The 25,818-nt window shown below is 42.1% G+C and overlaps 1 protein-coding gene across 1 annotated transcript in view; it reads right to left on the minus strand.

The window, feature by feature from the left end:
• The window catches only part of tyw1 (tRNA-yW synthesizing protein 1 homolog), a 75,421-nt gene that overhangs the window by 19,158 nt on the left and 30,445 nt on the right, over positions 1–25,818 (minus strand). Inside the window, exons 12-14 of the mRNA XM_084063852.1 lie at positions 20,475–20,652; positions 15,349–15,484; positions 9,270–9,380 (exon numbers count right to left, since the gene is read on the minus strand). Of these exons, the coding sequence (XP_083919978.1) occupies positions 9,270–9,380; positions 15,349–15,484; positions 20,475–20,652 (425 nt within the window). The remainder of the gene's footprint in view (positions 1–9,269; positions 9,381–15,348; positions 15,485–20,474; positions 20,653–25,818) is intronic.

The following is a 25,818-nucleotide window of genomic DNA, read 5'->3' on the forward strand; positions in this document are numbered from 1 at the left end:
GTTTTCTTTATCGAGGACTGAAGGAGAGGCACAAGATGAAAGCTCTGTCAGGATCTCATCCAAGGCCAGCAGAGGTACATTGCATCTTATAGCTTGACTTTGCCATTTTTTCCACCACACACACTGGTAGTGAGACATTTTGCAACAGATTTTCTCAGACTATAAACATGGTGTAGCAGTCATTTTTGATTGTGTGCTGCTGTCAGCTCAGCTCAAGCTGTTTGCTTTTTTTCTGATACAAATGGTTGTTGTCTTTAACTGTAGAATCAATAAGAGTTCCCTGCTTTTGTCCTACCTTGTCAAAAATATCAATAGCAGAATATAAAGTGTTTCTCAATCAATATAATGTAATGCTATGTCTCCATAGCCCAAATTGATCAAATTATTAAATCATTCAATATTTATGCTTTGAGCATATTTTTAACCCCCAGTATGAAAGCGCATACTATACGGTACATTGGCGGTAACTCTCTCACCGTTGAGATGACCACTGAAGTGCTGTAGTTGTGGACAATACACAAAACACACACAGTTGTTTCTGTTTCTTAAGCCTCAAGCCTCTCCTGACGGCCATGAATCATTGATGAGGACCACTTTGAGAACTGCCTTACACTCCTCGAACATACTGTTAGCAGCCAGGCCTGAGGCTCGTTAATTGCGGCACATATGATGTCCAAGTCAATAACTGCCCAAAGTTAAGCAGCCCAAGGGCTTCAGCAGCCCAGTGAAGGACAACACAGATCAGAATGAAAGGGGAGAGAGATTGACTCAAGTTGAGGTCACCCCATGTGAATGAGAGGAGTCACATTATTGAGTTTGGAGAGGACACAAATTAGTCCGAACTGCGAAGCTTGAATTGTCGTTTATTTTGAAGGAGAAAATGAAAGTTACCATTTTTTAAGTTCCATCTCAAACATAGCTTGAGTTAGGTAAGATTGGGCTGGGTTTTATTGTGGCACTGCCACGCAAGAGGAGGCATTTATAACAATAATGCTGTCGGACATCTGGGTGATGCCAGGATCAAATTGCGTTTCAGAATAGAAAATGTTGCACTACAGCTACAAATGAGCCTGTGTGCAACTCATTGACAGTTGTGTGTTGGGCATACACGCACTGCCCTTTTATCCGAATTCCCCCAGGTTCTGTAGGATTTCCAGTGCACCAAAGGCAAGTCAAGGATCAGCATATTTGTCCATCAGGAGGCCATGCAAGTACACGGGAGGGAATGTCAATTGAGCTAATTTATATAAACATGTCAGCTCTACAATTTGTACAGTACAGCTGTCACAACACCATGTGCGCGCCTGTGGCTGTGTGTACATGTACAGTATGTGTATGCGTGTGCGCACATACTGCATGTACGCATGATGGGTATCTCAGATTACCTGTCCAATCTAATGCTCCCTTATCCTCCCTTGCTACTATAGCATTCGTTGCAATATAGTTAATTGCCATGTAGCATGGGATCGATATACACTCCTGCAAGAGACCTTTTATATGAGGCAATGGTGGTCTAAGGGGAAGGCTTAGAGAGGATAGTGTTTTTATTTTCTTTGAAAGCACCTCATAAACCGAGACCTGCTTATAACGAAGTAGATGATTATTTTATTAGTTGTAAAACATTGTAGAACAGGTAATATTAATCCTATAACAACAGTATGTGTGTGTGAGAGAGGGAGCGAGGGGCTGTGTGTGGGTGTAAAAGAGAGGATTATAACTAGAAAGGGGGCATTCAGTGGGGAGCAATTCTCAGAGGCTCCCCCCAAGTGTTGCTCTCTATTGTTGATATTTCTTGTTTTTTTCTTTTTGCCTTATACTGTTGTACAACTACTTTTTATTTTCCTTACTCTTTACCTGTAACTCTGTAACCTTAACTGTTGTGCCGCCTCCGGGCAACTGAATTTCCCTGCGGGATAATAAAGGCATCCATCAACTGTATCTATCCATCTATCGTCCCTCCATCATTATGTCTGTTTGGTACATGTGATGCCATTACTTTGGTGTTGTGCGCTTGTATGACAATGCACAGGGCAATGGGGGAAAGGGTACGATAAAGGATATTGATCGTTAATGCCTTGAGTCATTATGTTTGTACAGGGCCAGACTGAGAAGACAAATCAGGGTAGGAATGTAACTGACAGCGGCCCCCATGTCTGTCCAAACTGACATCAAAATAATAAAGTAGATAGAGCAGGCGGTCAAAGCATGGCATTCAAATGATCAGTCAGTCTATGGAAGTAATATAAACTTCACAATTTCTAGAAATTGCTATGTGTGGTTGCCCCGAAGGAAGTCGGCAGTTGTAGCGGTCAGGATCCGAGGCAGCTGCGGGGGAAAATAACATAATATGTCATAGAAACCATATTATGGTTCAACATTTCACATCTGTGGTAGGCCTACCCCTAAATATGGTCAGAAGTGAAGGTGTGCCTCTATAGAGGCCCCTTAACATGCGATTCAAATTTTGGTTTGATTGGACTTTGCGTTCCAGATTTATGGCATTTTGTTTGTTAAAGTTTTTAACCTCCCACTAATTTTGAAAGCCAATTACAGTCAAACGGTATGGAATGTCAAAAAGCTCTTTGACGCACATCGACATGCATTGGCGAATTGCATCCCGAATGTCAGAAGCTGGATTGACAAGCACCCGATTGGCTAGCTCCGGTCCATAGCCTTGTGGGATGTGTATCCTTTTAGCCTGGAGGGACAAATGCTCTGCATTTATTAATTCACAAAACATAGTTGTCATTGACCGATTTGACAAATATTCAAGAATTGAGGTCCTTGGCTTGCTGTCAGCATGCAGAAGAAATGATGCTGATTGGCCAAGTAGCATGTGAGTTTAGAGAGGCAGGCTAATGCATGATTGCCTACATGATCACTGAAGGTGTAGAGGTTGAAAAGCTGGCCATACATTGCCAGGCCCCAGCAAGGCTCACAATGGCAGCTCATTAGTGGAAAATAGATAATAGATATTGCTCAATTCTTCACCCCCCCCCCCCCCCCCCTCTCACTCGCACACACACCTAAATATCCACTTTGTTGTTTTGAACCTCGTAAACAGCACACACACCTGAATGACCACTTCGTTTTGAACCTTGTAAACATATAAGGTACGATAATTCACTTACATTATCGGTCAGCTAATTACCTCTCTCACAGACCATAAAATAAATGAATAAATAAATAAAAGGTAGTGTGCTGCAACTCTCAACACAGCCTTTCTTTCTTACATCAAGGTCTGGCAATGTGATTGTAGCCAACCTTTTGCCCAGTTGCGCTGTATCATTCGCAAAGCTGTTGACCTTTGGGTCGTTTCATTTAGTTCAATGCAACCTGCTTTTCAATCTTTCTTCCATTCCTCACAGGGTAGGGGTCGCTACCACCCAGCGATAGATCAATGTGGGCAACAGCTGTTGCCAGGCAGTACACTGATTAGATGCGCTTCTGTGTTGTGAATGAGAGGGCAGTGGAGAGTGGTGATGAAGGGTGGAGAGAGTGGTGGTGAGTAGTGTACAGTAGTGGTGGTGGTGGTGGTGGTGGTGATGATGGTGGTGATGAGTACTAGTGTACAGTGGTGGTGGTGGTGGTGGTGAGTACTAGTGTACAGTGGTGGTGGTGGTGGTGGTGAGTACTAGTGTACAGTGGTGGTGGTGGTGGTGGTGGTGGTGAGTACTAGTGTACAGTGGTGGTGGTGGTGGTGGTGGTGAGTACTAGTGTACGGTGGTGGTGGTGGTGGTGAGTACTAGTGTACAGTGGTGGTGGTGGTGGTGGCGGTGAGTACTAGTGTACAGTGGTGGTGGTGGTGGTGGTGGTGGTGGTGAGTACTAGTGTACAGTGGTGGTGGTGGTGGTGGTGGTGAGTGGTAAAGAGTGGTGGTGAGTGGTCGACTGTGTTGGTGATTGGTGGAAAAAGTGGTGGAGACTGTTAGCCCATGCAATCCGGGAACGCATCTACAAATGTCTACTAAATCCTGAAAGTTTTTTGAAAAAAACTTATGTTGCTATAATCAGTGGTTCTCAAACTTTTTCATGTCAAGGACCACCAAATATGTATTAGGCCGCTGACCCCCATATCAAAATATTTAGTTCCAGGGACCCCCAGAAGCAAAGATTTGCACAAATGTTCAAGATGTTTTTTTAAGAGCAGATCTACAAGCTTGTAGCGCGACCTTGAGCGGGTTCCAGGGGGTCCCCAGCAAAATATGTTAATACAACGACCCAATCATTTTAACCACTTTATCTATTTATGTTGGCTATTCAAAAATAGCAGATCTACAAGCTCACAGCGCGTCACTTTGAGCAGCGCTGCGAGCTTGTACATCTGCTATTTTAAAAAAATCTTGAAAGTATTGTGAAAAATGTTGAATAGTAAAAAGAAAATGTACACAAATCTTCTCTTCTGGCTTGGCACAAAACATTTTCAGATGGGGGGTCCGTGGCCAAATATATATCAATTTGGGGGTCCGGGCACAAAATAATTGGAGAAGCACTGAGCTAGAGGACAGAGAGAAGAGGATGTGAGAGAAGAGTATGTGAACCGTGGAGGACCATGCAGTGGAAGCGGGGAGAGGGACAGACATGCGGGGGGTCGCGTGGGTGCGTATCAGGGACAGGCCAGGCAGATGGAGGAAGGGTACCTGTTCAAACCAATTAGCTAGCGCCCCAGGAGTTGGATGAAAATAGAATACAACCAAATTTCAACTTGACTTCAGAAGGTTGTCTCTCATTTCTTGTTGTCTGGAGTGGAGACAATTCATTCTGTCGACCTAATTCTTGGGGTAGTTTTTTGTGGGAAACTGGGGATAAACTGCACTGGTTGGTTGAATTTTTTAAGCCGTGAAGAAGCAGGGTACAACATTAGAATTGTTTTGAATAAAAGACTGGAGACTTTTTTAATAAAAGACATTAATAACAGCGTGGCTTCCCTGTGGATCTGGATAATAGTCTTGCTCAAAAGGGGGGGGGGGGCGGAATGGTGGATCTGAGATCAATTACAAAATTCCAACATTTTTACTTAAAAAATAACTAAATGCAGACCCCATTTTGCAAATTAAGCGCCTGTCAAAGTAAATGCCGGGGTGATTATTTGCATTCGCTGTAGTCGCGCATCAGGTGTGAAACCCAATCATACCAAAACACTATAATAGTCATTGACTGGCAGACTGAATTAATTACTGCTTAGTATCACTACGTAATGTTATATCATTGACCTGTATGGAGTTATATCAACAAGGATAGGATGATTAAAAAAGGTTGTCTGTATCAGAAATGACTTATGGACAGGTGGAAAACTTCAGTTAACCTTGCAGAGTGACGCATTACTTTACCTGGGTTACAACTTCTGATAGTTGTACTTGAATGTTGACATGAAACAATAATCCTGTTAAAGGTTTCATTAGCAGGGCGTGAAAAAAATACAGCTTGCAGTGACGCCGCTGCTCAACGCACGTTGAAAGGCTAGGATACTAGTCACTGTCATGTGATCGAATCAACTTATCTGGCGGGCTCGCTTGTCAGGTGGAGGGAGGAAGAAAGTGAGTGAAGAGCTAGTGGATACACCACACTCGTGGACGGAACCGCCGAGTCTCCAGCAAGATGATTTGCGTGAAGGCCAAGAAGTTGTACGCCACCGTGATTGACAAAAGAGATTTTGGAGCGACTTGCGGATGGCTTAACCGATTCCTTCGATGTTTTATTTAAAAGGTAGAGTACCGTAGCTTTGATTTATTTTTAGTACCGGTATATGGTATTTTGTTTTTTATTGCGGTATTAGACAATTGTTGTACTGGCATGTTGATGCCTGCCTTGGCTACCTCTTATATACAGTATCTTGTTGGTTTGCACTATGTTTGTACCGTATGGATACGGTATGTTTACCTTATAATTTTGCACAACAAAACAAGCAGGACAGGAACTGTAACCAAATAATGGCCTGGTGCAGGTGGGTGCAAAAATAAATAAAGGCCTGCAGCAAATAGCCGCCTGGTTCTTTTAAACGCCTGGGGTCCAAGTCGATTTTGTGAAATATACGCCCGGGCTACCATTTGAGGAAATACGGCAATGCCCTGTGGGACCAAGTTTGTCACTATGACTGCAGACAGCAGGGCTACCAGGGGCCTCCTCTATTCCATTAACTACTTAAACCCTATATACTTTGTTGATCGGGGTCCCCCATGGGTCTAAACTTGGCATGCTACTTTTTCCGCTCTACACCAAATCTCTTTGCGGAAAATAGCCGATCTACAAGCTCACAAGGTGTCGCAACATGGCGCGTTGTGAGCTGTCGATCTGCAATTTTTGCCTATTTCACCAAATGTCCGCCTATTTTCCTGTGTGTCCAGGGCTGGACAATATGGACATACCGTAAATATTTTTTACCAAATACCTCAATATTGATATTGTGACTATATTGTGGGGATGACAATTGGTGCATTAACAAAATAATTACACAATGACATTTTTTATAAATAATCATCAGTAATGCCAATATAGTAACTAAGGGGATAATGCACATAATGAAACAGCTGGAACAATCAGGAAAATAATATAGCCTTTAAAAGCAGGAAAGGACAACACATTATGCAATATCATGATATTACAATGAAACTATTCTTAAAGTGATCACATGTACCTGTGGCATGTTGGTACTGTATGCAAATGAGTGCTGCCTTTACAATATACCGGTAATCACATTTTTACCAATTATTATCATGCCAACTTTTATAGCCATCTGCAAAATAATAGCTTTCTTCACCAATGTGTTCATAAAGGTGTCTTCTAACACTTCTCAATTACGTCCAACCGAACTCCTCTGGGAAACTTTGTGGGAGCCAATCAAAGTTGAGAACACCTGGTGTGAAAATAAATTGGCCAATATGAGCATGTGGGACGTCTAACTAGGGGTTTGTGGAGGTGCTGAATCCATTCCAACCATTAGTTTTTTAGTAATTGATTGATTGATATACTTTATTTAGTAAGACATGAGAAACAGTACATGGAAGTACAAATTCACAATACAAGGTCTACTAAACTGGGAGACTCATTAAGCACTGAGCTTGTTTAAGATGAGATCCCCATGCACACAAATCATGATGACATATAAGAGACAGACAGAAAGAATGACTTGACAGTAAGAATGACTTGTTGAGCTTCCTAGAAAGTCAAATGGAAATGGGTATAATTTGGCATTAACTTTGAAACGTGATCTAAGAGTCTACAGTATGTCCATGTTTGATAAACATCAGAACAGTAACAATAGAAATTCATCTATTACCATGGTGCAGCCATCCCCTTACCAACTGCATACTGATTATCTGTTTCTTGTTCCCCACACCAATGATTGCATAGATTGTGGTTTGGAATGGATTCAGCAACCCCACAAGTCCTTAGTTCGACGTCCCACAAGCTCATATTGGCCAATTTATATTTTTTCCAGTTTTCCACACCAGGTCTTCTCAACTTTGATTGGCTCCCACGAAGTTTCCCAGAGCAGAAGCGTCAGCGCTGGGCAACGTGGGCAGCTGCCCGCCCAGTTGAGCCCTTTGCCCACTGCTGAAAGACGGACCGAAACAGTTGGGTTGGAAGTAATTCTCAACTTTGATTGGCTTCCCAGAGTTCGGTTGGAAGTAATTGAGAGGTGTTAGAAGACACCTTTATGAACACATTGGTGAAAAAAGCTATTGGTGAGAAATTATTTTGCAGATGGCTAAAAAGGTTGGCATAATAATAATTGGTAAACGTTTGACTTGAGTGTAATGCCAGAGCATACCATACTCATTTGCATACCAGCATGCTACATGTACATGTGATCACTTTAAGAATAGTTTCATTGTGATCCTTGACCCTTAAAACATCGGTCTAGTCACCTTATTTGTTCAGTTAAGTGCAATATTGGTTTCTATAGTGGCGCCCCAAATTTTCATATAAATGGTATATAGGACATTGACTTCTTAACATAGCTCATCATTTTGTACACATTTGATCCAATCTACACTGATTATATATTATGTATATTTCAGGGGGGTGCATGATACCCCCTTCTTCCCACTCTGCTACAGCCCTACCTACTGCACCATTCAAGTGATTTATCCTGTTCTAATTGCCCAATACAGGCCACATACATTTAGCAGCACATTATCAGTTTAACAGTAGTGTTGGTATTTCACAGGGTAACTCTGGAGGTCTTTAAGAAGCTACAGTATCCTTGTCCATCAATGAGATCACTTTTTCTTTATCCATGTGAGTCCACATCTGCTTCAGTAGTGGCATGCTCAATCAAAGCCATACTTTGTTAAAATTACTATGGATGAGCAAAGACAATAAATAATTCAGTAAGCTTCAAAACAAACCAAATGTGATGATTTTGGATATGTGGATTCTTTGGTTGCTTTACTAATTTATAAATCACAAATTAAAAAACAAACACCTCTAACTATCTCACAAATCATAATTTATTGGTACCATGCCTTGGCCTGCTGGCAGTGTTCATGAAAGCTTTGATGCTGATTGGTCTTTTTTACTGTCTGCTCAGTTTAGCTGTGCAGACAGTGACACAGACACACCGAAAAACAAGGGCGAAAACATAATCTTTGCTTCCCAGCCTTCTGGCCAGGCAGAGAAAAATATTATCAGGTGTAACATCCGGCTCACTTGATGTATAATTGATGGATTTTGAAGAACACATGCTCAGGAAGATGTTGATACTGATGTATTGAAATATTTAGCTACCCCTGTGGCTGTCAAGCCCATTCAAAACCATTTCTCCCCATTAAATTTCCATTAAAGCTACATTCAGGCTCATTATATAACTGTTACTTGGTAAAGCACTGTTCAGGATACGTGCATGATTTATCTGTGGATGGAGATTTCATGAGGTGAGCTGTCCTAAATTCCTTAAAATCGGTGCCAGTTCTCCTGGCTCATTTGCTCTTGGCAAACAGATCAGCGAGGAGAAAATGAGATGTGCTCGGGAAATAAGTCTCTTTCCTTTAGACAGACATCACAGCTTAGCACCAATAGAAAGTAGACAGAATATGTGAGAGCGGGGAGAATGAACAAATAGTAATAAGCAGTGAAAAGAACATAATTGCCATTATGGCAAAAAAAAAGCTCCCAAAACAGTGTACATTGTTGAAGGCTTTACATTTTAAAAAGGAAGTACACATGACATAACAGACTGCAGGAGACCATACACTGTAAAATCCTCAGTGTTCATGTAACTCTCAGAGCTACATGAACACTGTGCATGTGCATGCTGATCAGACCTACCTTGACTTCTATGAAGTCAGGCTGGCCGATGGCGATGAGCTCAGAGTACGACAGCATCTCTTCCACGTTCCAGGCCTTTACCAGAGTCAGCCTGTACACGGTCCTCTGCCTCTGCAAGGAGGGATAGGTGCAGGAGCAAAGTGGAGGCAAAGGACAGAGACAGAAGTGGGAAAAGTCAGGCAAGGACAGATGAGAAAACAAAGTGAGTAAGAGGGATGCATCGATGGAGTGGGGAAGGTGTGGAGAAAGGGAAAACGGAGAAGAGAAATCAGTTGTAGATTACTGTACAGCAAATACTGTATCCTGTTAGAATCCAGATACAAAGAATTTGGGGTCTTTGAAAAACGTTTTTATTAAAATATTGTGTATGAACATGAACATACGTAAGCCCTATTATAAACAAGTTAATGTGTCACAATGTAAAGTGTTGTGCCTATGATGACATGCCCAAAATAGCGACACCAGGGTTAATGTCATTAAAACACACTTAGTATTTGATTCCATCCCAACAAATAAATAACATTGATGTAATGCAATATGTTAATGTGCAATTTGTTTGCAGTCTTTGGCAAAGGCTGAGTAGAAAACTATAGCTATAACATTACTATGACAAAGGTTATGAGTCTGGATGTAATTTACAGTTCAAACAGTGCAGTGGCAAGCTTCACTGAGTGCTGAGACTGTGCTTCAAGGATAATCTATCAAAGTCATGTTTGTCCTTCTTTAGGTTGTCTAAGTTTCAAATGACCTCAACTCTCCCATCTCTCTATCACAAGTGAGGCAGAGAGAGGAAAGACAAAAAGAGTAAGCGAGAGAGACGGAGAGAGAGAGCAGCTGCTAAACCAGCAACTATTCATTAGAACTGTCTGACATAAACTATGATCAATCATATAATAATATGACAACATCAAACACAGACTGCAAACTCTATATGGCAGTGCAATCAATCTTGTCTGTAGTAGCCAGTGTCCTCTTAATTGCAGTGGTCTGCTGGGGGTTAACATCAGCACAAGGAGAGAAGGGACATTAACTTACTGAACAAGCTAGTAAGGAAGGCTGCCTCTGTAGTTGGACTTAAACTGAACAATCTGGAGGTGGTGACGGACGGGACAATGAGGAGGAAGATGGAAGATATCCTTATGAACAGGGGTGCACATAACCCGAAATAAATAATGTGCACCACATCAGACGACGCGAGGCGCTTTTGCGTACCAACAGATGGGACAGGAATTTCCAAGCTTTTATTTTTTAGCAAAAATAAAAAATAAAAGCCTGGAGATCGAGGCTAGCAATTTACTTCCTGAAGCCACACTCACACAATCACTCTAAAGCACGCGTCGGCCCCATGTACAGCCATTAGGCGCAGGGAGAGGAGACGCATGCTGCACGTGATTGTGTGAGTCTCGCTTCGCATCGCCTCGCATTGCCTCGCATTGCCTCGCTGCTTTTAATCTGGCGGATAAAAGAAGCGCAGCACAGGGCACCAACCGTGGGGGGCTTCTCCTAACGGTGTGAGAGGAAAAAGAACGGCGAAAATCGGCGGAATTTGAAAGCAGAGCGTCCTTTTCTTCTAGCGCAGAACCCCCCCCCCCCCCCCCGTTGACAAAACTGTCCGGTGGGCGCCGTGCTGAACACCCCCCCCCCCGCCCCGTTGACAAAACGGGACGGGACCATTTATTTGATGCGCATCAAGTCACATCTCCAGGTGCTCTTCTGAGTACTAGACCTAAAAAGTCATGTGCACCCCTGCTTATGAACCCCTCTATGATGAGCTAGCGGGGCTGAGGAGCACCTTCAGCCAGAAAGGATAAGGATAATTCCTTTTAACAGGTCGTTCATGAAAGTCCTTGCGGTCTTGTTTCCAATGAGAACCTGTGAGCAATTAGGGGTTAAGAGTCTTGCTCAGGGACACATTTCATTTCATCGACACATATGCTGACCTGGCCTGGAATCGAACCTGGGGCAACCAGGGCCTCTGGCTCCCTTGGCGGGCTCACTAACCATTCAGCTATGGCCGCCCCTCATCGGCCCCTCAGAGGCTCATCGTCCTTCGGCACAAGACTGAGATTTGTGTTGTTACTTGTGTTGTTACTTGTAAATCTTAGTGTTACTGTATATTGTTTTGTTTTAATCAAAATCACATACATACACAAATGACATATAGCCTACAACTGTATAGGCCCCTCTTGTGCCTACATGATTACATTGAATCACCTCAAAATAGTAGCAAAGTTCTTTGATGGTAGGTTAACTACACACTACTGAACAGGTCATCTAGCTGTGTTGCTGGGTTTCAAAATCAAAGGAGTAAATGGCTCCAACTTGAAAGATTATTGCATATAATCTCACATCAGGCTTTCCACTGTACCTGTGGAAAGCATGATTTCTGTTCCAAACAAACCAGTTTGATCCAGTCTAGAACCCGCCTACAACCTCCGGTAATTTGCACACCGTTCGCGTATCCGCTCAGACCCAGACCGGATCAGCAATCTGCAAAGCAAATTGATCCCAGTCTAATCACATAAAAGATACCGTTGCCATTCAAAAAAATAATAATAATATTAATAATAAGCAAAATAGCACTAATGAAAGGTTAGATAATCTGTTGTATGGGTATGTGTCAAAATGATTGTCATGCCAATTCATCAGAAATAGATTGGGGAGCTACTGTAGGAAGAAAATGATATGATATAATGATGATTTCTCTCATAACTCAGCCTAATAGTACATGATGTGTGTCAGGTGTATTTTCAAGAAGACTTTGTCCCTGGTTTTCTTATGGATTGCATGCAGCATGGTAAAAACAAGCAAACTACTGTAAAGTGATAAGCCGTGTTGGCATGGATGTACAGATTGTCTTATGGTGTTCAGCTAATGTTTTTCTTCCACTTACACCTACCGTGCCCACTGAAAAATGTCCTAATGTTTACCAACAGAAAAGGGGTCTATTGGGGTCAGTGCACTTTATATTTTCTTGAGTGCTCCAAAATGTTTGGTGGCGCTCTTAACTTTTTTTTGGTTTGGAGCACCAGGGCTTCCAAGAATAAAAGTATATTTTCGAGCCCTGCATAAATATCATGGAAATTGCATTTTTAATTCCCCCTCGCAGCTTCCTTGGGTCCTGACGGTTGGCAGCCCTGGGTAGGCAACGTAGCCTGGCGGAGATATGTGCTTCATGGAACAACCCTTTCTAGTTGATTCATCTCACACTTCTATACAAATTATATATATTTAGATGCATGTATGTGGATTTTGGTGCATTTAGCCGTGTTGAGAGGGGGATAATTGAACGGTGGAGGCAGGGAGGTGAGGTGTATCAAGCTGCCTCTACTTCAAATTCGACGATGCATCAACCATCAATCCCCCAGCATGCTGGCATGGAGGCCACGTAGAGGAGAGACACAGAGACAAGGAGAATGTGGTCCAAAGGGGAGCAGAGAGTTATAAGTCGATCTGTCAATATGGAGGTGGAGCCCACCAGCAGAGGAATAAGGGGTGACGGAAGTGTGGCAGGTGGGTGGTAGAGAGAAAGTAAGAGAATCCGAAAATACATGGATATACAGGGAGAGAATGAAAGAGATATGGCTCAATTCACTGTAAAATGTTTCTTTTTGGGAACCTGCACACAACGATACTGTATACATACAATTGTTAAGCCGTACAAAGGATGGGAAATACTATAACACTGTAATCAAAGCATCTGGTAATGAGCACAAAACCAAGCAGGTTCAGGTCTTTTATCCACAAACATTGAACTAAAAATACGGTCCTGCAAGGCTTCACGTTCAGCAAGTTCTATTTTTAATGACAAACATTATTTTATAACTATAAGTCCTCACTACTAACTGTTTTTCCTATTCTCCAATGACTTTAACTGGGGTAATTTTACAGATCTAACTCATTAGCAACAGTAATGTTTTTTTTTTTTTTAAGAATTATTTGTTTGGCTTTTTCTGCCTTTATTGATAGTTCAAGTGGAGACTGACAGGAAAGAGGAAGAGAGAGATGGGGAGAGACATGCAGCAAAGGTCGTAGGGATCGGGACTTGAACCCGCGACTTTTTCAAGGTTGTTAAGCCCGATGCGCCTGATTGCCGTTTCCGCTGCCTTTGGCTTAGCTTTCGAGGAAATAGGATAACGTATAGAATCGATTTACACACGCTGCCCGTTGGGCAGAAGCAGGCAGTGTTAATGCTCATTCCTTCTGCCAATAAATGGGATATATAATACCTTAGAGGTAAATGGCTGCAAAAAAAAAGTAGGATGAATTGAGGACACAGGTCACAGAATTAGATCCACTAACCGAATAGATTACTTGGACTGAAGGAAAATGTCAAAATATTTAATGTTTGAAATAAAACAGCCAGGTCATCTATCCACCTGGAATATCCAGTGGAAGACAATTGTTGTTAAAGTGAGGTATTAATAAGGAATAAGCGAGGGGGTAAATTTATGATGCACACCATCAGCAACGCAATCTGATAATATGCTTTACCACGATTTCAGCTTGTGTGACGGACAGACATTTTTATAATAACGTTTGTGTCCTACAGACACTAACGAACGGACATATGTATGTTTAATATGTTAGTGTTGTATATGGCTCGGTGCAATGCGCCACCAATGCCCTGATAAGACAAACACACCCAAGAGCGCACAGATTGGGCGCAGGTACATTTGGTCCTAACAAAACATGGGCGCTGGGCATGAAAATGACAACTGCGTTAGTTGTTAACTCATTGAGTGCCATTCACGTGTTTTACCGCTATGGTGCAACGTGCCAATCACGTGTTTCACGTGTTTTTGAAAAAAAATAGTAATAGGGGTCATGTGTACTGATTTGTGTGATGTTTGGACAAAATCTGTAGGAGTAATATTAAAACATGGGTGTTTCCTGGTGGCGCTATAAAAGGCTGATGTGAAAAATGCAGGGCAGAGGTTTTTCCTTGGCCTCTAGGGTGTGTGTGCAAAGTTTCATACAGTTTCACATCGATTGGGCCAACGGTGCCGGAGATTAGCTGTTCACAGACGGACAGACACACACACACACACACACACACACACACACACACACACACACACACACACACACACACACACACACACACACACACACACACACACACACACACACACACACACACACACACACACACACACACACACACACACACACACACACACACACACACAGGTGGACAGGGGGCAAAACATAGTGCCTTCGGCCTGGCGGAGACAATAACTGTGCAGTATTAAGTTACACAAAACATTTTACACACCAGATTTTCTCCAGGTGAAGGAGCAAGATAAACAACGTGCCAGTAAGAGTATGACCAATTTATGTGACAGAAATTGCACCAAGGGGTATTCCTCACATCCCCAGGCATCATGTTAAGTGAATGACACATCTGACAGGAGGATAGGGATATGTCTTCACCCTGCACTCTGTTTGTTTGGAAAGGAATTATCCCAGAATGCTATAAGGCTCGTCCATAGACAAAATACCTGTGATAAGAATAAAACATGGACTAAACATAGAAACCACAATGATACAATAAAATAAACTAATTAAATCAACAAATTTACTGTAGGTAATCTAAGCCTATAAGGGACAAGTCCCTATAAGGGACATCCTCGGGAACGATGTTTCCAAAACATCCGAACATACAGTATCATTTACTTTCTCAGTTCTAGTCTTTTTTGTAAATGTCACCCCAATACGGTGGTGTATGACCTCAGACAAAATGGTCACTGTGTGAATATGGTCCATGAAAGAACTATTAAATACAGTTTAACTGGAAGACGCAATACATATCCAAAGCATAACCTAATCCAAGGATCACAAAACCCAAACACAACCAAAAAGCACTCATTATCCAGTGACATATTCTTGATAATAGTACAGCATTTGATAATTATAATAACTCCAAATAAACAATATTTTAACCTGTGCCTGATTCCAACTAACAATCTTAATGAGTAATTAGCGCACACAACTCAAGAGGATCAGATCACACTGGACTTGGACAGTGTGATCTGTCTCCAGTTTTCCAACAGGAGTGAATGTGAGGAGGACTAACCTTCTCCCCCAGAGCCTTCAGGCTGCCCAGGAAGCGTGGCCAGAAGTCCCGGAAAAGTGGCCGGTCAATCTTCTTCAGGCTGTCCTTGGTGCTGGCATCCACACTCACGTACAGCTGGGTGACTGGCACCAAAGTCCTAAAGAAATAAAGACTTTGGTTTAATGTCTCAGCAAGAATGACACGTCAACCTAAGTGATACCCTGTAGCATATTTCACAGGTTCTGGACTCTTTTTTTTTTCATATGCGACTTGGTTTCAGATATAGTTCTCAGAACCAAATGTTGACCCTACTCAAGAGGTTTTACAGTGCACAAAGACACCTAGCGAGTGTGGTTAACTATACATGTTGTGGATGAGTATCAAATGATCCTCAACAAAAATAGTCAGAGACACAGAGAGACTGCAGCAACGCACAGAATAGACATGCCTTTAGAAAATAGAGAGAGAGAGAGATCTAAAGTAATAATTTAAAAAAAGCAACACATACTGTATCTGAAAAGTGAACTAAAGCTGTACAGTATATGCCAGCTACAACAAAAAGAGAATGCCCTGCTAATAGATACTGCCCATTCCAACAAGAAATCACTGAATCAAGTAAGCACACACAGCTATTTACAAGTTTGTTTTAAAAGCAACTGCAGGAGATCTGTGCTCAGTGTTTGGGGTATATTGTTAGGATGCATATAAAAGATTCAGGAGAGACTAAAAGGATACAAGCAATAACTTTTCAGTCTCATCAATATGTGCAGTGAGAAAGTGGCAATAAAGGGTACTTTTTACAACCCGACTGAAAACCGGTGAGAATTTGGGATTTCTGTATATCTGGTGAATCGCCCTTGGTGTGTTTGTGTGTGTCTGTGCGCGCACGCACACGCACACGCACACACACACACACACACACACGTGAAGACTTGAGAGTTTCCAATCAAAGTAATGTCTCGGGTGTCAGACTCAATAAATTCAGACAGCTCGTCTCTGACTGGATGGCAGACAGTACCAAGATGATGGATGGCTGCTGTCCTTGCCTTTGCCTGTTCTGATGGCCCAGGGACAGTCAGCATATGACTGCTGAGGCAGCCAAAGATATTGTGACACAGCAGGCAGACATGACCCACCATGAGGTGCGAAGCATATGGTCAGATTATAGGTCAAAAGCCTGCTTCGTGACACATTGTGCGCTTGTACAGTAGATTGGCTATTTTCGGTGAGCAAGTATAAATTAAGCAACACAGCATGATGAATCTGAACGCCAGGTGGATATCAGAGTACATAGTGACTCCTTGGCCTTTCATTTGTATACAAAATAGTCACATTTATACAGATATTTAATAATGAAAATAATTATAAATTACAGGAAGATTTAATTCAGGATGGAGGAAGGGTTAAAAAAGATATTAAGTCTAACATAAGTAAAAACATACAGTAATTGCGAATTGACTAAGAATTTTCCAATGCCTCTTTTAGTTTTTCCATTTTATTTCTTCTATTTTTCTTTTTAAATGCCTTTTATGCCTAGATGAGGAGGAATCCCTTAGGCTAAATCCAAGCACACTTCAGACGAGTAGGATAAGTCTTTAATGTCTTTTAGAGCATAATGTAGCAAAATTAAACCATTCCAAAAAGTCATTCTAAGGACGTCGACCGGTTTCGACCAATGGGGTTCTTCCTCAGGGTGTGACTAGAAGCCTTTTCAATATTCCTTTTTTTTTTTCTTTTGTGGGCTTTTATGCCGTAATAGAGAGGACAGTAGACTGATAGGAAATAGGGAGAGAGATGGGGAGCAAAGGTCGTCGGGAACGGGATTCGAACCTGCGACACGCTGTCAGGTTTGCATCGCAGCCTAGGGTGCCTGGACCGCCACGCTGCGGCCCAGGCCTTCAATATTCCTCATGTAAAGTGCTTTACAATAAACCTGCCTTGTCTTGATGAGTTCAGCATTATGTTAAAGGAGCTTGACAATGATGAAATGAGAATGTATTTACCAACAAGATGATCATTCCAAAACTGAGAGTAACAAATTACTAGTTGCATGCAGTATTATGGCTGTTTTTGGCTCTGTCTGTTACACAATAATGTGGCAATATACTGTCCCCAATTCTTGAAAGTTGCATAAACAAAAGTGTAGTCTTCAACTGTGCATGGTTGATTATCATGCTAGGAATAATCATATTATATGACTATTCTAGCATGATTTACCTCAACCCAACTGCATTCGTGACATTTCCAAGGAAAATCCCCACACCCGGAATCGCTGTTATTGATTGAGACGTGCGGAGAGGGCACTTGTTTTGGTTAATGTTAATGTTTTTGTAAATCAGCTGCTCGCCGTGGGCACTCACTCGCCAAGTGGCTCACTCGCTTTGGCACACCTCATGACTCACAAGCCTCAAAAAGCCTTGCTGTTGGCCCGCCTGCCTTGCTCTCAAGTGATTAAAAAAGTCATACATTCGTTGGGAAAGATTGCACATACTGTATGCAAAACATGCGCTCGCCAAGAACATTTCCTTGGGAATAGCATACATGCAACCCAACTACTACACCCAAGTAGGAACTTAGCCTGGAATGACTCATAATGTGTCCATTTTGGTTAAATTTGTACACACTCACAGTTACAAATGGATAAATGAACACTGAGAATTTTATTGTGTAATTATACATTAGGTGCTTCTTTTAATGTGATTAATCTGAGAACGTTCGATTTCACTTTCACGGCTGTAGTGGTGTGTGTTTTCTTGTCTATCCTCTCCTTCTCTCCCCAGGTACTGCCCTTCCCCCTCTCCCCTCGCTGAGCTACAGGGAGTGAGTGATTGAGCAGACCAGGCTCAATCAACTCATCACGGCTTGACTGTTAAAAACCTGGAGATTGGGAAGAGCACACAGGGCCACTGGGCCATTCGGCTCTCGGCAGTGAGGAGCTGCTGTCTATCTGCTACAGCCAGTTGTAGGTGCACCGGTACTCAGTGACTCTCTTCATGAGAGTGTGTATTTTTGTTGCGTTGCAGAGTGTATATGAATATATACGTAGTATATACAGTATATAAAAACACACACAAAAAACACAAACAATAAAAGCACAAAGATAACTTCAAGAACAAAAGAAGCAAAACAACCAATCCCCAAAATAACAGAGTCTTCCATACCCTCATCAGAACCTGCCTTCCAACCATGACAGCTGTCAGGATAAAATTTGCATAGGGTCTCTCAGTAAGTAAAGCCTTGGACAAAAGAGAAACTACCTGTCAAGTCTAAAATACATTTGTGAACTACTGGACTTGTTTCCAGAACCTTTCAATTGAAGGGAAGTTTGAAGGGAAGCCCTCCATGAACGCAAACATAAACTAACAATAACACAAAATATTAAGAGTATAATAAATATTGCACACATACCAACACTGCCAAGGAAACATTCTGCAATCTACAACAAGAAAGAAGAAGCAAGCTACAAAGGACTAATCAAAAGGGCTACACTTCAAATAACACATTGTAACGCGTCCATTCACCACCAGTGGTACATGGCTAATCACAGAAGCGCTTGTATTTGTGTTATTGGATGAGCCTAATTCTGATCACGCCCATGCTGAAAATCAGGTTCAGATCTCTCTGCCATATTGGTTTAACTGCATTAGACACTTCTCAGAAGATCTTAGAATAATAAAATGAAGAATTGTGTCCTCCTGTCCCATATAATATGCCATCCAGCAACAGCATGGGCCTGGGGAGACCTCTTAACACATTGCCTGCCAAGAACGCATATGCGTTCTTTCAAATCCATCACTTGCCTCCCAAGAACATATGCGTTTTTATCTTTTTCTTTTTTTTCCACAAGAGGGCGCTCTAACACAACTTAGGAATGATCCCTCGACGCTGTTTGAAGGAATGGACGGATGTGACGTCATCCCAAAAAACATCCTTTCCGTCCACTCCTATATTAGGATTTGTAGAAAAACACTTCTAGCTCGGATTCTTTCTTTTTTTTTGTGAAAACCAGACATTTTCAACCGGTGATCGCTCCAAAATTACATACATAAAGTCAATGCAAAGGCATTGTGAATAAGTGAACTGGGCGACACGAATGTGTGCATGAACATTCATGGTCAATCAAATATTTTGTTTGTTAGTAGCTAGCCCTCCAAAAAAACATTTTCAATTAATTGTAAATCGATAAAGTTAATCGATTACATTCTTAACAGCAATTAATCGATTATAGATTAATTGTTAACATCCCTAGTGTACACAAAGCCCTGGCATACAAGGTTATAAAGGCTTTTATGCATTTTTCATACAGTATGCGTTAGGTGCAAAATAGGATCTACTTCAAGGACCTATGCCTGTTCTGAATAGCAGTCAGACACAGCAAGGCAGAAGGAGAATTGGTGACAGGCAGTCAGCCACACGGCCGTGTGACAATTTGCAATGTTATTCGTGAGATTGTAAGGCTCTGTACAGCTCAGACCTGGCTTTGAAGATTGAGAGTGCAATGAAAATCACAATAGTCAGCAATTCAAATTAAGCAATGACAACTAAAGCTCCACCGTGTATGCCACAGTAACTAAAGTCCTTTGAAAAAAAATGTTCCTGCACTATTATCTATTTTAATATCTCAAATAACTGAAGGCAGGCAAGGCATGTTTTCACCCCTGCGTGTAGTCCGCTGGACTAAATTATGTTAAACAAGAATTAATTGGATAACATATCCAATGTACAAATTGAAAATAAAGGTGCTTACCCCCACGCCCCAAATGTTAACTCTCGCTACGGGGTAGCAGTTTAATGTAATAATCCATATCTTTCAATAAAGAAGTGTTTTAATGCCGTCTGTGGCCGAACGCCATTTTTTCACCCTCGTTTACTTCCTGTTTACATTGAGTGTAATTCCGGGTTTCACCAGATGGGCGTGTCACTACCGCCCATTGGGAACTTCCGACAGAATCGGCTGGTCTAGCTGTATTCTACAGCTAGACCAGCGTTATAGACTGGCTACATGAAGCCACACTGTTACTGGATTTTGAATTATCCCACTCCTCCACCCTCACGTAAACATAAATAATGCTAAAATGCAAAAGAAAATTGGCAAAAAAAACCTGATATACAAATACACAGCATTTAACTGCATGTTGTGACCCTACCTGATTTCCTGGGGGAACTGTGCATTGGTGACGAGGAAGCTGGAGATGCGATGGGTATGAAGGAGGCGGAGGAAGGCATTGATTTCAGGATACATGATTGGCTCACCCACAAGGGACAGGGCACAGTGTTTGACAGCCATGCCTTCCTCATAGCGTTCTGGGATCACTCCAGGAACACCTGGAGACAGAAATGTCAAATGAAGTTCAATTTGACGCAGATTCTACAAATTGACAATATGACACTTGTAGTATTGTGTGCAGTTGCATGAATGTTAGCCACTCCGTCCTTCTAGAAGTCACACAAATCTGTATGTGTGTGCACGCGTGCATGTGAGTGAGTGAATGAGTCAGAATGAGACTGTGCCCCTGCACAGTCTATTAAAAAGCACAAAGCTTTTTAAAAAATAAGTCTGCCTCATCCAGGCAGTTGGCCAGGAGACACTTGGAGTGGTAGTTGGGACAAACGCAGTCAGTGGAGCAAACGCAGTCCGCACCAATAATATTTACGATTCTGTCCCTATCGGTACATAACTCGGACGGCGCTGAGTCGACTAGCAGCCCATCGGCTGGTCGACGCGGGCACTCGCGCCTGGAGGCGCTCGGGCGCGTCTCCTCAGCCTCAAGGTCTGCTGAGTCGGCGCGCCTCCGTCATGGCCTATAACTTATAATTATAAATTATAGTGAAAACACATCCTTAAATGGAATTAAGAAATGGTTTTACCTTTAGTCTAGGTAAACTTAATTAATTGCAAAACATGACACCCCTTATTCAAAACAGATGGCGAATGCATTCTTCTCTTTATAGGGCCTACACAGGTAATAAAATTGCCTGTGAGACCTTTATGAATTGAACCTCACAGTCAGCAGTCAGTCAGTCAGTCAGTCAATGAGTGTAAGTGTCCTTTGCGTATCTTGAGAACTGGCCGACCAATCAACCTCAAACTCAGCGTGCATGTCGCAGAGGAACCGAGGGAATGTGGTGCCAGTGTGAAGTCTGTGAGATCACAGACAGACAGTCGGGTACATGGGGTGCTCTGACAATACATTACGCAATTTATTGCATGCGTGTGTGTGTATGCGTGCATATCTGTCCTTCGCGTATCTTGAGGACCGACAAATCAATCGACTTCAAACGCGGTGTATGAAGGACCCGAGGGAGTGCGGTGCCCATTGTGAAGTCGGCCGGATGGGCAGTTGCCAACAATGCCAAGAAGTGAAAACTTGACCAATATGCCCAAATATGGGCATACTGTACGTACAGCATATGATCTCTCTTTGTATGTCTTTCTGTTCCCCTTGTGTATGTTGTTTGTGTTTGTTCGTTATGCCCATAATTATTAGAGATCCCCGATTACATCAATTTGATGTCACAGTACTCCAAGTACTGACAACGGGTACAACGTGTATTCCGACAATGGGTGCAACAGGTACAACGGGTTTGAATGAGAAGGCAGTCCCTACGGGCATCGTTCTCAACAGGCATCGGCAAGGTTTCAATTAGTCTGTTACCTCATAGCCTCGGTCCCAGCCTCACTCATCTGCGAAGAGAAGAGCCTAAAAGAGACCTAAAGCAGCGAGTGTCTAGGAAGTCCTGAGTGGACAGGATTTCAGTTTCCCCCGGAAACAATATTTTTTGGCCAATCACAACACTTGTTTCATTCACTGAGAATGTTAACAGATTTGTAAAGCATCGACGTCATTTCCTTGGGCGGTACTTCCGCCAAATTCAACCATTTCCGGTTGTCAACTTCCTAGACAACCAACATCCCAGGTCTTGCCCAGCGTGGTTACCTCATGAGAAAGAACAGAACGGCCAACAAAAAAAACTGAGTGAAATGAAAGTTTGCTAACAAATACGAGTGAGAAAAAAGAAAAACGTGTGCAGAATGGGAGAACAGAGGGAAGAAGAGAAGAGAAGAGGGGATAAAGAGAAAACACTTCCTTAACTCCTAAAACAAAACTTCTTTGTTTTGGGAGGCTGGCCCACATACCAGTCCCTCTCTCTTTCCCTGCATCTCGCTCTGCTTTTCCAGTGGGTGGTCTAGGTCTCTCTCTAGCACCCACTGCACTGATTACAGTGGATCTACTGGCAGGGCCTGCTGGCTGTGGTTAAAATGTGCTTATCAACACACATCCCACCATCACACATTCCGCAGCCTTCAGCCTGCTCCAGGAGGCGTGGGCGAAAGATGTCTATTACAAAAACAGAGAATGGAATCCAAAAATACAGAAGTCAAGCTATAAATTGCACTGAGACCACTGTACTGCTGGTTTGAATGAAGTCATTCATTTAATGAACCAAACTGAAAAGGAAAGATAATTTAACATATTCAGAGATGATGCTGATGTTTGTCTCTACATTTTTGTAAGTGGTGGTTATTATCATTAATCTGGCCCGGACCACAATGTAAGCATGAGAGACAGGCAGCGTGTCGTGGGTTCGAGTCCTGATCCCGACAGCCTTTGCTGCGTGCCACTCCTCTCTCCCCGTTCACAACTAACTACACTTCACTATCAATAAAAGGCATAAAAAGCCCAAAAATAAATTGTTAACTGATAAGTTTGAGTCACCAAAACCCTGTAAGGTTGCAGAGGGCTCTTATTGGTCAGTTTTTTTTATAAAAGAAATTAGGGTAGTGCCTAAACCAAGGTTAACCAATACAAGCGTCCTGCCTGGTGATGAATAAATAAAGCTCTTTGAGAGTTGTATGTTTAAATAGGAAGGACATTGGAATAGCCAGAGAATAAACACATTTGTAAAGCCCAAAAGCCTACGGCATAAAAATTAATGGACAATCATGAGAATTTAATGAGAATTGAATTCCTATTTCAAGTACTGTACATGCACTCAATATAGATTTTTTTTCCAGTAAAATTTCATGTCCTTCTTACCATTGTCAAATAGTTAAACATGGTTAGATTCATAAATAACAATTCAGAGCAATGTCTCTTTAAAGACAGAATTGTGACTAGCACCTCACACTAGGTTGTGGTTCAAAGGCAAATTAAACCGCACATAAAACGACATTGTACATTGCTCTGGCTCCTTCAACTCATCTCCTGGAGAAATCCCACTTCATTATTTGTTCATAAGAACCAGCCACTTCCAGCAGTCTACAATACCGTATCTACAATACGCAGTGTCAGAAACCTCATTAAAAAGGTACAGTATATCGCGTATTGATATTACCTACAGTATGTGAAATGTAGCACTCCCACTTGAATTGCTACACAGTGAAATCATCAGTGATAATGTATCCGTTTATAACTCAAAATGTAACCAAATGGATCCTTATGTGCCCATCTGGTTAGAGTTCATTTGACACTGAGGATTTTACTGTGTAGCTACGAGCTAGCGGTCCTCCAGAGGCCCTCTTTCCTTCTCCAAAGTAGATACAGTAGCTGATATAAAACTCAAGTCTATACAGCAAGGTCATGGAACACTATTAACACTAGTGTCCTGTAGCAATGTGAACATGTGGGATGGAGACTGATGTCAGGCCTTACCAAATGTCCTCTGGATCTCACCTGCACAAAGACACTGGCTTTTAAACATTTAAACCTTATATACAGTGTGTGACCGGGGTCTCACAGGAGTGTATAGTATACTTGGTCCCGCCCTGAGCTTATAGATTTTCACAGAATGGCCAGAATAGGGATACTAGGGAGTCAACATATACAACAACAAACAAAAAACATTCTCCATGTTTTACGACACACAATTTATAATGTGCAAACCAACAGCAACTTTTGGATTGGACATTCCATTATTGAACGTGTCAAAACACGGTTTCCCTGTGCCCAGCCGAGGGTTAAATGTTTGTTTGAAATAGTCACTACAGTATAGTTGATCTTATCGACACTCCAGTATATTCAGATTCAAGAGGGTTTAATTGTCACACTCTACAGTTACAAGCAGCGAAATGTTGGTGTGGCATGCTCCACAACCTGTGCTAACAATAATAATTACGTACAATATTATAACAAGATTGTTACCACACCATCTATCTACGGGAAGACGGAAGCAATATAAAATTGCAGTTTTTTTTGTAGGGAAACTGCAGTCCAATTAGTCCAAGGTGCCGGGGAGAGAGGAGCATCTTTCACTAGTCCTTCAAAGCACTTCATGACCACTCAGGTCAGCGCTACCGGGTAGACGCAGTAGTTGTTCAAGGCAGGCAGACTAGAGAGGTTCAGATTGTTCACCAGTGCAGCATTAGCACTCTGATCGACGGGTGCTTGTCGCTAGTCTGTGATTTCTCTTAATCCCTGCCACACTCATCGTGAGCCCCTCTGTTGGAATTGAGATTCCACTTTGTCCTGTCCTTATAACGCTGCGTTGTGTCATCTATTACCGGCTTTTTGCACGCCACCCCATATCTCCAGAAACCAGTCCTGCGTTATAGGCAGCAGTGCACACTTTCAGACCCATTGACATCATTTCCAGAGCTCTGTTGAAACATAGTCCAATCTATCTAACCCAAAGCATCCTGCAGAGAAAGTTCTGTCTCCGTGCTCCAGTGCCTATATTCATATTCTCTTACGTTGTTACCACTTCACGTTTCATTTTTGTTTGTATTCTGTATTAGGATGATGGCATGATCTCACTTTCCAAATGGAGACAAGAAGCCTTGTATCCATCCTTAAACAGACTGTAACAATGGTCTAATATCCAACAAAATCAAGCTTCAAAAGACAATTGAAGACACATCAAGCATCCCAAAGGTTGTAAGGCACACGTTGTAGATAGGTAGCCAGTGTTGACACGTTGTCAATAACACTGGTACGTGTATACAGTATGTGCACGTGTAGGCGTGCAAGTGCACACATGAGTACACGCACGTAGCCAGGCACATGCATGTATACATACATACGCAGGCACAGGTACACATGCGCGTGCAGGCACACGCGCTCACATGCACATTTATAGTTATTATTAGTTATTATTATTATTATTTTATTTTCATTTATTTTGCAAAGAAAGGAAAGGAATTGAAGGTAGATATTTTTATTTTGTTTCATTTTATTCTTTCCTGGGAACTGGGGTTCTGGGGATCAGTAGCATATGATAACGATGTGTCAATGTTTTGTAATATCTTGTTTAATGTCATGTCATTAATTTTATGTGTGGAAGATTAGCTGTTGTTATGCATCAACTAATGGGGACCTAATAAACTCATTACACTCACTGTGTGTGTGTGTGTGTGTGTGTGTGTGTGTGTGTGTGTGTGTGTGTGTGTGTGTGTGTGTGTGTGTGTGTGTGTGTGTGTGTGTGTGTGTGTGTGTGTGTGTGTGTGTGTGTGTGTGTGTGTGTGTGTGCGCGTGTGTGTGTCAGACTAAATCA

Source organism: Gymnoscopelus microlampas (genome assembly GCF_963454915.1).
Source record: "Gymnoscopelus microlampas genome assembly, chromosome: 8".
NCBI classification, from domain to species: Eukaryota; Metazoa; Chordata; class Actinopteri; order Myctophiformes; family Myctophidae; genus Gymnoscopelus; species Gymnoscopelus microlampas.